The 13,139-nt window shown below is 43.5% G+C and overlaps 1 protein-coding gene across 1 annotated transcript in view; it reads right to left on the bottom strand.

Annotated features, from left to right (window-relative positions):
• Positions 1–13,139, bottom strand: part of Wdr81 (WD repeat domain 81) — a 523,698-nt gene that overhangs the window by 377,851 nt on the left and 132,708 nt on the right. The window contains exon 13 of the mRNA XM_080282279.1: positions 4,406–4,639. Coding sequence (XP_080138405.1) covers positions 4,406–4,639 — 234 coding nt within the window. The remainder of the gene's footprint in view (positions 1–4,405; positions 4,640–13,139) is intronic.

Genomic DNA, 13,139 nt, shown 5'->3' with positions numbered 1-13,139 from the left:
AAGGAATGTGAAGGTGGGTGGAGTAGTTGGTGAGTGGGGTGCGCCTGCAAAAGTGGATGAGAATGGCAGTGCTCTAATGGACATTCGTGCTGGGAGGGGGTTGGTGATAGCCAATACCCTCTCCAGGCACAAAATGATCCACAGCTATACATGGTGAATGATGAGAAGGGTGGCTAGTGAACTGAATGAACGGATGGCAATGACTGTGTGTGTGTGTGTGTGTGTGTGTGTGTGTGTGTGTGTGTGTGTGTGTGTGTGTGTGTGTGTGTGTGTGTGTGTGTGTGTGTGTGTGATAGGATGAGAAGGCGTGTAATAGATGCAAGAGCATAAAGAGGTTGGGGGAGTGGACTTTCGGACCACCACTGAGTGGTGATGAAAGTCAAGTTTGAAATGATGTGGAAGAATAGAAGGGAAGGCAAGGAGGAAGTAGTTCACATCAGGTGGGTGGAAAGGTTATAAGAGGATGGACAAAAGGCAGAATGTAAGAGAGAAGTGGAGAGGCGATTGGGTTAAAATGATCTGGAGCAGATGGGGGATGTGGAAGGTGTGTGCAAGATATTCACAGAAGAAATCTGTTCAGCATCTAGGTGGTGTGTGGGGTAGAGAGAAGATGAAAAGGGGTACAAGGAACAGCATGGTGGAATGAAGAGGTGAGACAGGCCGTGGCACAAAAGAGGAATGCATGTATAACCAAACCATATATGCTCCTTACGTGTCAACAAGTGGGTTGGTGGATGGTTAGTGCCCTTCCCAGTAAAACAAATAACTCAAAGTCAAATGGCCACCCCTTACGGGATTATGGCGTCTGGTAATAGATAGATAGACAGGGTGGATGAGGAACAGGGGTGTGGAGGAAGTTGAGAGATGGAAGAGAGAGATATATGTAGAGAGGAAGAAAAAGGCGAAAAGATTAGTAAGAGAGAGTAAGAAGAGAGTGGGTGAGGAATTTGGAAGGAATCTGAGTGTAAAATGGAGGGAATGTAAGCAAATGTTCTGGAAAGAGGTAAAAAGAGCAAGACAGGGAGTTAAAGAAGTTAGTCGGGAGTGAAAGATCCAAATGGTAGATTTTTTTTTTTTTTATTGCAAGAAAGAAGGAACCAAAGGCCAGGAGCCAGCAAAATGTTCCTTCCAAAAATAAAAAATAAAATAAAATAAAAAAATACAAAAGAGAGCTAGTAGAAAAGGGAGAAAAAGTGAGAAGATGGAGAGAAAACTTTAGGGAACTGTTGAACACAGACAATGAAAGTAATGTGAGTATAAGAGGCTGGAAGAAGGAGGGATGTGAGAAGGGAGGAAGAAATCAGTAGGATCAAAGTTGTGGAAGCAATGAAGAAAGTCAAAATGGGGAAAGCCCCAAGAATTGATGAAGTGTGTGGTGAAATGCTGAAGCATGGGGGAGAGATAACAGTAGACTGGATGTGGAATATGTACAGATTGGCCTGGGAGGAAGGTTAAGTCCCGGAGGATAGGAAGTCAGGTATAATTATTCCCCTGTACAAAAGGAAAAGGGGAAAAAGAAGTGTGTGGTAATCATAGGGGCATTTGTCTCCATGGTGTAACAGGAAAAGTATATGATACGATACTTACTGACAGAGTTACGGCAATAACAAAGGAATCAGTTGGAGAAGAAAAGGGAGGTTTTAGGAAGGGAATAGGTTCTGTAGAGCAGACATTCATTCTTAGATCATTAGTGGTAAGGTTTCTAGAGAAGGGAAAGAAGTTCTGTGCAGCCTTCATGGATTTAGAGAAAGCATATGACAGGGTGGATAGACAAGGATTGTGGAAAGTATTAAGAAAATATGGAGTAGATGGGAAGTTGTTGAAGGCTTTGAAGAGTATGTATGAGGGTGCTAAGGCTGCAGTGTGTGTGGATAGTGAACTGAGTGAATTTTTCTATTTGATGGTTGGATTGAAACAAGGATGTGTCATGTTTCCATGGTTGTTACAACTGTATATGGACGAGGTTAGATACAAAGTAGGGCAGTGGATGTTGGAGCAGACCTAATGAGACAGGGCAGTGTTTGGAAATTCCCTGTACTGTTGTTTGCAGATGAAACTGTGTTGTTAAGTGAAGACGAAGGGGAGTTGCAAGGCTTGGTGGATGAGTCTGAGAGCTTGTGTAAGAAACAGAATCTAAAGGTGAATGTAGGGAAGAGTAAAGTTATGGTCTTCAAGAGAAATGAAGTCAGTGACTGCACAGTGAGGCTGGATGAGGAGGAAATGGAAAATGTATGTACTTTTAAGTACTTGGGTAGTGTGATGAGTAAGGATGGATGTTTAGAGGGTGAAGTGCTTAAAAAGGTACAATAAAGTAGAAAGGTTGCTGGTTCCTTGAAAGCAGTGATAAGAAACAGGGAAGTGAGCATGGGAGTGAAAAAGTTACTACATGACAGTATTGTGATACGAACTCTAACGTATGAAAGTGAAGCGTGGACCTTGTTGGAGGGACAGAAGTTGAGAGAGAGAGAGCAGTGGAAATGAGTTATTTGAGAGGAGCATATGGAGTCACACGGAGAGACAGACTGACAAATGAGGAAGTGATGGAGCATTGTGACGTGAATGTGGATGTGACAGGAAGCATTACGAGAAACACACTGAGGTGGTTTGGCCACGTGGAGAGGATGGAGAGTGAGAGACTGATGAGGAGAGTGTATGTGAGTGGGGCAGTGGGAGGGAGAGGGAGGGGGAGGCCAAGGATGAGGTGGAGGGATGGAGAGGTGTATGAGAGAGGGGTGTGTGAGCTGGGAGCAGGGCAGTGAAATGGCGGCGATTTGTTTTTGGCCACCCCTTACGAGATTAAGGCATCTGGCAATAAACAGATAGACAGATAGATAGATGCTTCACTACTGTAGTGTGCTGTGTACACCATACTATACCTTCTTTGATTGAAATTCTAGCACTCTGCCACACGGAACACAACAAAGTGCTTGTCTTGTAGTAGCAAGGTCAAACTTCAATTGGGAAGAAACAGTTGTCTAAATGATTTTAAATACAGTCAAGTCACCTAAGGCGCGGCCAACTGGTTCTGGGCCAAGCCCGCGCCATACAAATAACTAAACCTATGGGAAACATGAATTTGGTTCTGGACGTTCACCCAAAGTCCCCCTTTTCACCCCACTTTTCTCCATTTTCCCCCACTTTACACAGGCACACAATCAAGCAATCAGTCAATGCAAGTATTACACACAAATTAAACACTAAACAATAAATAATAAAAGGCTTTATGGACATGAAATACTGAACATACCTAATTCTGATGACGATAGTGCTAAAGTGGAAGGGGTAGGGTTGGGGGTTCCGAGGCAAGAGGCATATTTCAAACCTTGCCGCGCCCCTGCGCCATAGGTATTTTATGCGCATGGTTCGTTTTTTTGGTTCTGGCACCTTGCTGTGTCATAGAAAACCATGGCATAGAAGTCAGCGCCATAGGCGACTTGACTGTATTGTGTTAACGTTTCCTTTGTGGCATGATTATTTTGCTTAGTAAAATAAACACATTTTCATCAACTCTTTTTGTTTAGTAACACAATTTAACCGACTTTTCTTTCCAATACACTTTCATCAGTGCCTTAGCAGAATCCAACAGTCACTTGTACAATGCAGTAATGTACACTTCAGAACACTGTAAGTTGTACTTACCAGAAAGGAGAGGGGGGAGGGGTGCAGCAGTACAATGTGTCAGAAAGCCACAGTAGCATTATATGACCAGCCAGGTTTTGGAGGCAAACTCACTGCAATGTTGCCATTTAATAATAATAATGTTTTGGATGAGACATAGAGTGCACTGTAGGTTCATTTGAATATCGACACCAAAGTGGCGGAGGAATACAATGGAGAGTAAGGGAGCATCCATCTTCTTGCTGCCAGCCAATGAAAACTCTGCATTAGAATTCTCCCTCCCCTGCCTTAGCCAATCAAAACTTTTCTACTCCCAACCACTACATTCCCCCTCCCTACCCACCACCGAAACACCCTGTGAGCTGCTAGGCCCATCAACTGTCAATCCTCCCTCCCTCCCTCAACACTCCACCTCTTTCATGTTATAGTATATGTACAGTACTGTACATTCTTTTTGTGTATTTCTTTTTTTTATGATTGTGGCTGGATGTATGATGACAACAACTGTCTCATGCAGGATAATAAAGTACTTTTAGTCAGAAGAAAGGGTCCTCCATGCCAGGCAGCATCAAAGTTTTATGCTTTCTGCCAGATACCATTTTAATTCAGCCATTAGCTACACCAAATAATGTCGTCTGCCGGGTAGTGCTGAGACAGATAAGAGGGAGTTTACTGCATACCGAATATACAGTACTGCATCAATGTCCTCCCCTGAACATTAACATAAGACAAGGTTCCAATAAAACTTAGACACAACTGTACATTTTGGGGTAAAGAAGTAACTCACCGCATTTTTGCCTCGGCCCCCTTGACTAGTAGCCATCTGGTAGGTTTGATCTAGTTGCTGGTCTCCCTTTGTTAGCCGGAACTTGGTCTTAGTTAAGTCCCGCCATCCGCCTTCAGGACTGGAGAAGTCTACAACCCATGGTATTATGGGGTGATGACGAGGTGAATTGAATACACGCCCAGCAAAATAGTTGAGGCACAGTAAATAATCCAGAGTTGTCAGCTGGTGTCCAACCTGCAGCAAAGGCAAGAAGGCAATGATTATACTGTATCAAGACAGGGAGACTGGAAATTAGAGAAATGGGTGGTAAGAAAACTACCACTGAAAGTAATGGGAAGGGTGTTATGGAGGGTAGTAAAGAAAGACCAGTGGATGTACCTAAAAAAAAAAAAAAAAAAAAATTCTATCTAAATAAATAATTAACTGACCACCATCCATTCATTCAATGTAGTGCTGCTCTCAATGGCTGCCCTCTCTTCCCTTCCTTCTTTCTTTCTTTCCTTCCTTCTTCTTAGGTCCTTTTTCCTTCTTTCTTTCCTCTTCCCTCTGTCTACTGGTGACTCTACACTGAGTGACATGCCAAATGGTTTCCTGTACATCGGGGAAACCATCTACTGTGCTGGGTGGTATCCATATAACCAAACTATAGTGCCTGGTGGGTTAGTAGGTAAGTGAGTCATTCCAACCAGATTGAGCCTATGTCAGTTTATATCCAAGGGATGGTTGTGGTTTATTGCTCACATAATGCCACTCAGGGATGAGTAAGGCTGGTCACTCTCATCTTAAATGTCAGGAGCAACTTGCCTAGCTTCGGGCTCCTATGCTCCTCATGGGGCAACACAGGATTAGATGATGTATGCATGTATGTTATTCAAAACGACCTCAGACACCTGTAATAAGAAAAAATGAACATGACAGTTTCTGCTTGCTGGAGACACGTTCTGCAGTCCATGAGTTCTGGCAGTACTGAGATTCGCTATGCGCTGTACCTCACTGCTAAATGAAGAGCAAAAAGAAGGAAGCACGCAGACAGAAATGGCAATTAAACAGAGTCAGAAGGGATGTATACTGTATACGGCCAAATATGACACATGACAATCTTGTAAAAAACCTGAAGAGCAGACACAGACAATAGGCCTACATGAGGTTGCGCTGTGCACTCTGGGTCAAGCAGCTGTGGCATCAACCTGGGGGCCAAACCCTCTCATACTTTCCTGTACAGTACTTTGTCATAGAAGGACCTGGTCTGATCATAGGGAGGGTGCTGTCTACCACATGGGGGCATTGGTTCCATACATGGTGTATGTACTGCACTTTACTGTACCTTTGGGACAGACCCATAAAAGCAGTTGCTTCCCTGTGATTGATGGGTCTGATCACCCAGACAAACTAAGATAAGCAAGAACAACCTGAACAGCATGGGTAGTATGAGTGACATTAAAAAATGGCAAGGCAAATTCTCAGTAGTACAGTAGAGACAACTGTCGCTTAGCAATGAGAATGATTTCAGAAAATCCCTAGCATTAAATGAGCTATTGTTAAGTGACAATGTTATAACATGGTTTCAATGGAGATACATTACCTGAATTTGCGAGGCTGGCACTTTTGTGTGTATTTTGTCACAACCTAATTATAATGCCTACAAAATACAGTTCACAACCACCTAAAACACAACACACACTACAATGGGCTTGCACAGTATGTGTGATCACAGTGCGCGAATTGCACAGTACACAAGTGACCAAAATCATAACCATAAAACTCTGAATGTGCAAGGCAAAGGCAAGGAGTTGCCCAAAACTGCTATTTTCCCAGACTACGTGACTCCCCTCCCCCACACGATGTACCCATCGTGATGTCAGTCGTGACGAAAGTGAGGAACCAGCTACATCGTCTGATCCATCCTGTAGAGGAGGAAGAGGATGCAATGTCGGTTGTGCCAACATTGAATTTCAAGGGTTTTTTGGCCAAAGTGACTGAGTTAGAGGCTCGTCGCGAAGATGTTCAAGAAGAGTCTTGTTATGAGGAGGAAAATGTTGGTGCAGGGGGTAGTGAGGCGGCCGGTGCGGTGGGGGACACTCTAAGTATGTTGCAGTGCCTCGGAACCCCTGCTATTTAAGTTCATCAGGCCTGTCGTCTACTGTTTTTAGGGTGACTGACCATATTTTTGTTATTTTAGCTGTATCTGTAGTATATGTCTTAAAATTTTTCCCATTATTATTCCTCTACGGTTAAAAAAATATCAAGAATTGAGGGGGCCCTGCCCATAAGTAATTTTTTCCATAAGATTATGTATTCAAAGTATTCAGCCAAGAAAGCATTTACAACACTGGGTGGTAACCATATAACCAAACCATACATGCTCCCTATGTGTCAACAAGTGGGTTGGTGGAGGGTTAGTGCCTCTCCCCATAAAACAACTAACTCAAAGTCAAATGGCCACCCTATACGGGATTATGGCATCTGGCAATAGATAGATAAATAGATAGTATGCGAAATCACAGTGCCCGAGGTCTTGGACCGCCCACCCACTCGTGTACTGTGCAAACCCACTGTACTGCCATTATAAGCCACTGTAGAAAGATATGGCACGTGAATCATCATGACATCGCAACATTGTACCTGAGGCTGGAGAGCAGATGTTGCCAGGTGGCCCCTCACTCTCTCTTGCAAACCCATCCTGATCACCACTCACAGATGGGACCATATTTATGAAAGTCTATCTACCTACCTATTGCCAGACCCCTTAATCCCGTATGGGGTGGCCACAAACAAATCACCTCCATGTTGCCCTCTCCCCTGGCATTTCATTGCCCTGCTCCCAGTTCACACCCCCCTCTCTCATACACCTCTCCACTCCATCCCTCCATCTCATCCTTGGCCTCCCCCTCCCTCTCCCCCCCTCCACCTCACTCACATATACTGTACTCTCCTTGTCAGTCTCTCACTCTCCATCCTCTCCACATGGCCAAACCACCTCAGTGTGTTCCTCTTAATGCTACCTATCACATCCACATCCACACCACAATGATCCATCACTTCCTCATTTGTCAGTCTCTCTCTCCATTTGACTCCACATGCTCCTCTCAAATAACTCATTTCCACTGCTCTCACTCTAGACTTCTGTCCCTCCAACAAGGTCCAAGCTTCACTTCCATATGTTAGAGTTCGTATCACAATACTGTCATGTAGCAGCTGTTTCACTTCCATGCTCACTTCCCCGTTTCTTATCACTGCTATCAAGGAACCAGCAACCTTTCTTCCATGTTGTACCCTTTCAAGCACTTCACCCTCTAAACTTCCATCCTTACTCACCACACTACCCACATACTTAAAAACACTCACATTTTCCATTTCCAACTCATTCAACCTCACTGTACATTCACCGGCTTTATTTCTCTCGAAGACCATCACTATACTCTTCCCTACATTTACCTTTAGATTCCGTTTCTCACACACTCTCCCAAACTCATCCACCAACCCTTGCAGCTCCCCTTCATCTTCACTTAACACAGTATCACCTGCAAATACCAATACAAGGAGTTTCCAAACACTGCCCTCTCTCAATAGGGCTGCTCCAACATCCACTGCCCTACTTTGTATCTCTTTTATAACCTCATCCATATACAGACTGAACAACAATGGAGACATGACACTTCCTTGTTTCAATTCAACCATCAAATAGAAAAATTCATTCAGTTCACTATCCACACGCACTGCAGCCTTAGCACCCTCATACATACTCTTCAAAGCCTTCAACAACTTCCCATCTACTCCATATTTTCTTAATACTTTCCACAATCCACGTCTATCCACCCTGTCAAATGCTTTCTCCAAATCCATGAAGGTTGCATACAACCTCTTTCCCTTCTCTAGAAACTTTTCCACCAAAGATCAATCAATGAATATCTGATCTACACAACCTCTTCCTTTCCTCAAACCTCCCTTTTCTTCTCTAAATAATTCCTCTGTTATTGCCCTAACTCTGTCAATAAGTATCCTACCATATACTTTTCCTATTATGCTAAGAAGACAAATGCCCCTATGATTACCACACACTTCTTTTTCTCTTTTTCCTTTGTACAGGGGAATAATTATACCTGACCTCCAATCTTCTGGGACTCTACCTTCCTCCCAGGCCAATCTGCACATCTTCCACATCCATTCTATTACTATCTCTTCCCTGTGCTTCAGCACTTCACCACACTCCATAAATTCCTGGGGCTTTCCCAATTTTAACTTTCTTCATTGCTTCCACAACTTCTATCCTACTGATTTCTTCCTCTCTTCTCACATCCCTCCTTCTCTCAGTCATTCCCCAGCCACTTATACTTGCATTACTTTCATTCTCTATGTTCAACAATTCCTTAAAGTGTTCTCTCCATCTGTTCATTTCTTCTCCCTTCTCCACTAGCAATCTACCATTTTTATCTTTCACTGTCCACCTAACTTCATTGCCACCCTGTCTGACTCTCTTGACCTCTTTCCAGAACTTTTTCTTACATTCTCTCCACTTCACACTCAAATTCCTTGCAAATTCCTCATCCACTCTCTTCTTACCCTCTCTTAATAATCTTTTCACCTCTCTCTTCCCCTCTACATATAACTCTTTCTTCCGTCTCTCAACTTCTTTGACACCCGTTTCTCATCCACTCACTATATGCTTTCTTCTTTTGTGCCACAGCCTGTCTCACCTCTTCATTGCACCACGCTGTTCCCTGCACCCCTTTTCATCTTCTCTTCACCTCACACACTACCTCACATGCTGCACAGATTTCTTCTCTCAATATCTTGCATACACGTTCCATATCCCCATCTGCTCCAACCCATATTTACCCAATCGCTCCTCCACTTCCCTTTTATATTTTGCCTTTTTCCATCCTCTTGTAACTTTTCCACCCTTTTTGTAAGAACTACTTCCTCCTGTCCTTCCCTTCTTCTATTTCTCCATTTCATTTGGACTTTGATTCTGACCACCACTCAGTGGTGGTCTGAAAGTCCACTTCCCCAACCTCTATATACTCTTGCATCCATTACACACCTTCTCATCCTTTCATCCACACCCACACAACCAATCATTGCCTTCCATTCATTCAGTTCACCACCCACCCTTCCCATCACTCGCCATGTATACCTATGGATCATTTTGTGCCTGAAGAGGGTATTAGCTATCACCAACCCCCTCCTGGAACAAATGTCCACTAAAGCGCTGCCATTCTCATCCATCTCTGCAGGCACACCCCACTCACCAACTAATCCATTCATCTTCACATTCCCTACTTTTCCATTCATTTCTCCAATAAAAAAACACACTCATTCCTTTCAAACTTTTCCCTGCACACTTCCACATCTGTCCAGAGCTCTTCTTTCACTCTGCTAGCACGATCTTGCGTTGGTGCATACATGCACACAATCACCTACATTTGTAGTCCAACTTTCAATTTTACACAAACAATCCTTGAGCCAACTGATCCATACTCTCTTATATTTTCCTTCCATCTGTTACAACAATACATACTCCTTCTTTTGCCCTCTCATTCTCACCTACTCCTGCACATTTACCCCATCCATACTCCCTGTCTCTCACAGTCTCACTTCCCCATTTAGTTTCAGTTAATCCACATACATCCACTTTTGCATCGTCAAGCATCTGGAGAATCTCTCTTTCACCTCATTATTTGAACCCCTTACATTCCATGCATGAAAGTTCTACGCTAAAATTTTTGCAATAAACAAGTCTCCCTAGTATTTGTACTGCATTTATTAAGAATCCACTAATTTTGTCACTGCCCTCTTAACATTTACTTTAAATTGCTTGTGAAGTGTATGGTAGCTGTAAGAGTAAAGGCAAACATACATACAGTACTGCAAACCTTACATGCAACTTAAGTTTATGAGACTATAATTATAGCCCAAAAGTGACACTTGTGGGTTTGCACATCAGTGACATTATTATATGCATATACTGTATACATCTCTCAAATATTCTCACTACACAGCTCAGCCAACATCAATTAACATTCAATAGGATCATGAACAAGTCATACTTAGCATAATTATGGCATAACTATCTATACCAAACTACATGCACAGTACACACTACACTTCTTATTCAAAATTCAACTAAAATGGTGTCTCATCACCAAGCCTCGGAGTCCCCAGGGGGGGGGACCATAAATGCCCCCACCATCTACCTCTCTCCTGGTGACGACTCGAGGTGCCTGGAACCACTGTCTGACTCTCTTCTTCATTTCTGCAACATTCGCGGCCTTTCCTCTAACTTTCGCTCTGTTGAGCACCACCTCTCCTCTAAACCTCACCTTCTTTTTCTAACTGAGACTCAGCTGTCTGAGGCAACTGACAGTAAACCCTTTTCTGTATCCTCCTACTTTCTCTATACTCATTTCAAAGCCAAAGGTGGGTGTTGTGTATATATACGCAACGACTTATCTTGCTCTCGTGTTCCTGAACTTGATTCTTCTGAATTCTCTACACTCTGGCTTCGGCTTTCCTGTCATTCTCTGACTAAATATATCTGTGCTGTTTACTTATCCCCTAATTCTACTGACTAACAAAAATTCTTCGACTATCTTACTTCTACGATGGAACACATTCTATCCATTTCTCCTTTCTCTGAAATCTCCATTCTAGGGGATTTCAATGTTCACCACCACCTTTGGCTCTCCTCTCCTTTCACTGATACACCTGGTGAACAAGCCTACATCTTTTCTAACCTTAATGACCTAGAGCAGCTTGTACAGCACCCTACCCGTATCCCTGACCGCCTTGGAGAGAGCTCCAACATACTTGACCTCTTCCTCACAACTAATCCTTCTGCTTACTCTGTTCATCTTTTCTCTCCGTTGGGCTCCTCCGATCACAACCTTATTACCTTAACCTGTCCTATCACTCCGGTACGGGCTGTGGGCCCTCCAGGGAAACGTCGTCTGTGGCATTTTGGAGCCACGGACTGGGAGGCCCTCAGGCAGTACTTCTTTGATTTTCCATGGAATGATTATTGCTTCCATGGCCGTGAGCCATCTGAGTGTGTCTTGCGCATTACGGAGGTTATTCTCTTGGGCATGGAAGCATACATTCCTTTCTCATATCCTTTGACTAACGCAAGAAAGCCTTGGTTTAATCACGCTTGTTCTAATGCTGTCCGCAACAAGGAGAGGGCCTATAAAAGGTACCAGAGCCAACCCACCCCTGAATCACATCATCTTTACGTTTCTGACCGGAATCGTGCTAAGTCTGTTCTTCGCTCTACTAAAAATAATTTCATCCATACTAAATGCTCTCAACTCTCCAACTCGAATTCTTCCCGCTCCTTCTGGCACCTTGCCAAAAATCTTTCTAACAACTTTACCTCATCATCCTTCCCTCCTCTTTTCTACTCTGATGGTTCTGTAGCTATTTCTTCTACTGATAAAGCAGATCTCTTCGCACAGACTTTCTCCTCCAATTCCACCTTAGACGATTCCGGTGCTGTTCCTCCATCACTTCCCCCCTCTGACTTCCTCATGGCTGACATTAAAATTTCTTCAGCTGATGTATTTTCTGCCATCACTGGCCTCAGTACTAACAAGGCATATGGGCCTGATGGAGTCCCTCCTGTTGTTCTCAAGAACTGTGCTTCTGTGCTTACACCCTGCCTAGGCAAACTCTTTCGCCTTTGTCTGTCAACTTGTACCTTTCCTTCTTGCTGGAAGTTTGCTCTCATTCAGCCAGTCCCAAAGAAGGGTGACCACTCCCAACCCTCCAACTATCGTCCAATTGCTTTAACGTCCTGTATTTCAAAAGTTTTCGAGTCAATTCTCAATAGAAAAATTTTAAGGCATCTTTCCTATCACAACCTTCTTTCCGATCGTCAGTATGGGTTCCATCAGAGACGCTCCACTGGCGATCTTCTCACCAATCTTTCAGACTCCTGGTCATCCTCCTTTCGGGACTTTGGCGAAAGCTTTGCTATTGCACTTGACATCTCAAAGGCTTTCGATTGAGTCTGGCATAAATCTTTAATTTCCAAACTGCCCTCCTACGGTTTCTATCCTTCTAGCTGTGCCTTCATCGCTAGCTTCCTTTCTGGTCGTTCTATAGCTGCTGTTGTAGACGGCCATCGTTCTTCTCCTAGATCTATCAACAGTGGTGTTCCTCAGGGCTCTGTCCTATCACCAACTCTCTTCCTGTTATTCATCAATGATCTTCTAAGCTGTACATCTAACCCTATCCACTCATAACGCTGATGACTCCACCCTTCACCTTTCCATTCGTTTCCCGCAACGCCCATCTCAACAGTTACTTCAACAAACAAGGGATGAGGGTATGGCACACCTAATGTCTGACTTGGCTCGTATCTCTGACTGGGGTAAAAATAATATGGTTGTTTTTAATGCATCTAAGACTCAGTTCTTACACCTATCAACCCAACAAAATCTTCCACAGGTATACCCACTAATGTTTAATAATATTCAGCTTAATCCTGCATCATCCTTGAACAAGCTTGGGGTTTCATTTACTCGGGACTTATCTTGGAAAGATCATATTACATCTCTTGTAAAATCTGCTTCCAAGAGATTGGGTGTGCTAAGCCGACTCCGCTCTTTCTTTACCCCTGCACAATTGTTGACTCTATACAGGGGTGTTATTCGCCCCTGTGTGGAGTACAACTCTCATGTGTGGGGAGGCTCCCCACATACAGCTCTTCTCAATAGGGTGGAGTCAAAGGCTTTTC

This window comes from Coenobita brevimanus, chromosome 93 (assembly GCF_032717465.1).
Source record: "Coenobita brevimanus isolate Jiangsu-jjx chromosome 93, ASM3271746v2, whole genome shotgun sequence".
In the NCBI taxonomy this organism is placed as follows: Eukaryota; Metazoa; Arthropoda; class Malacostraca; order Decapoda; family Coenobitidae; genus Coenobita; species Coenobita brevimanus.
The sequence above is the reverse complement of the archived record's forward strand: the minus strand, read 5'-3'. Positions and strand labels throughout refer to the sequence as shown.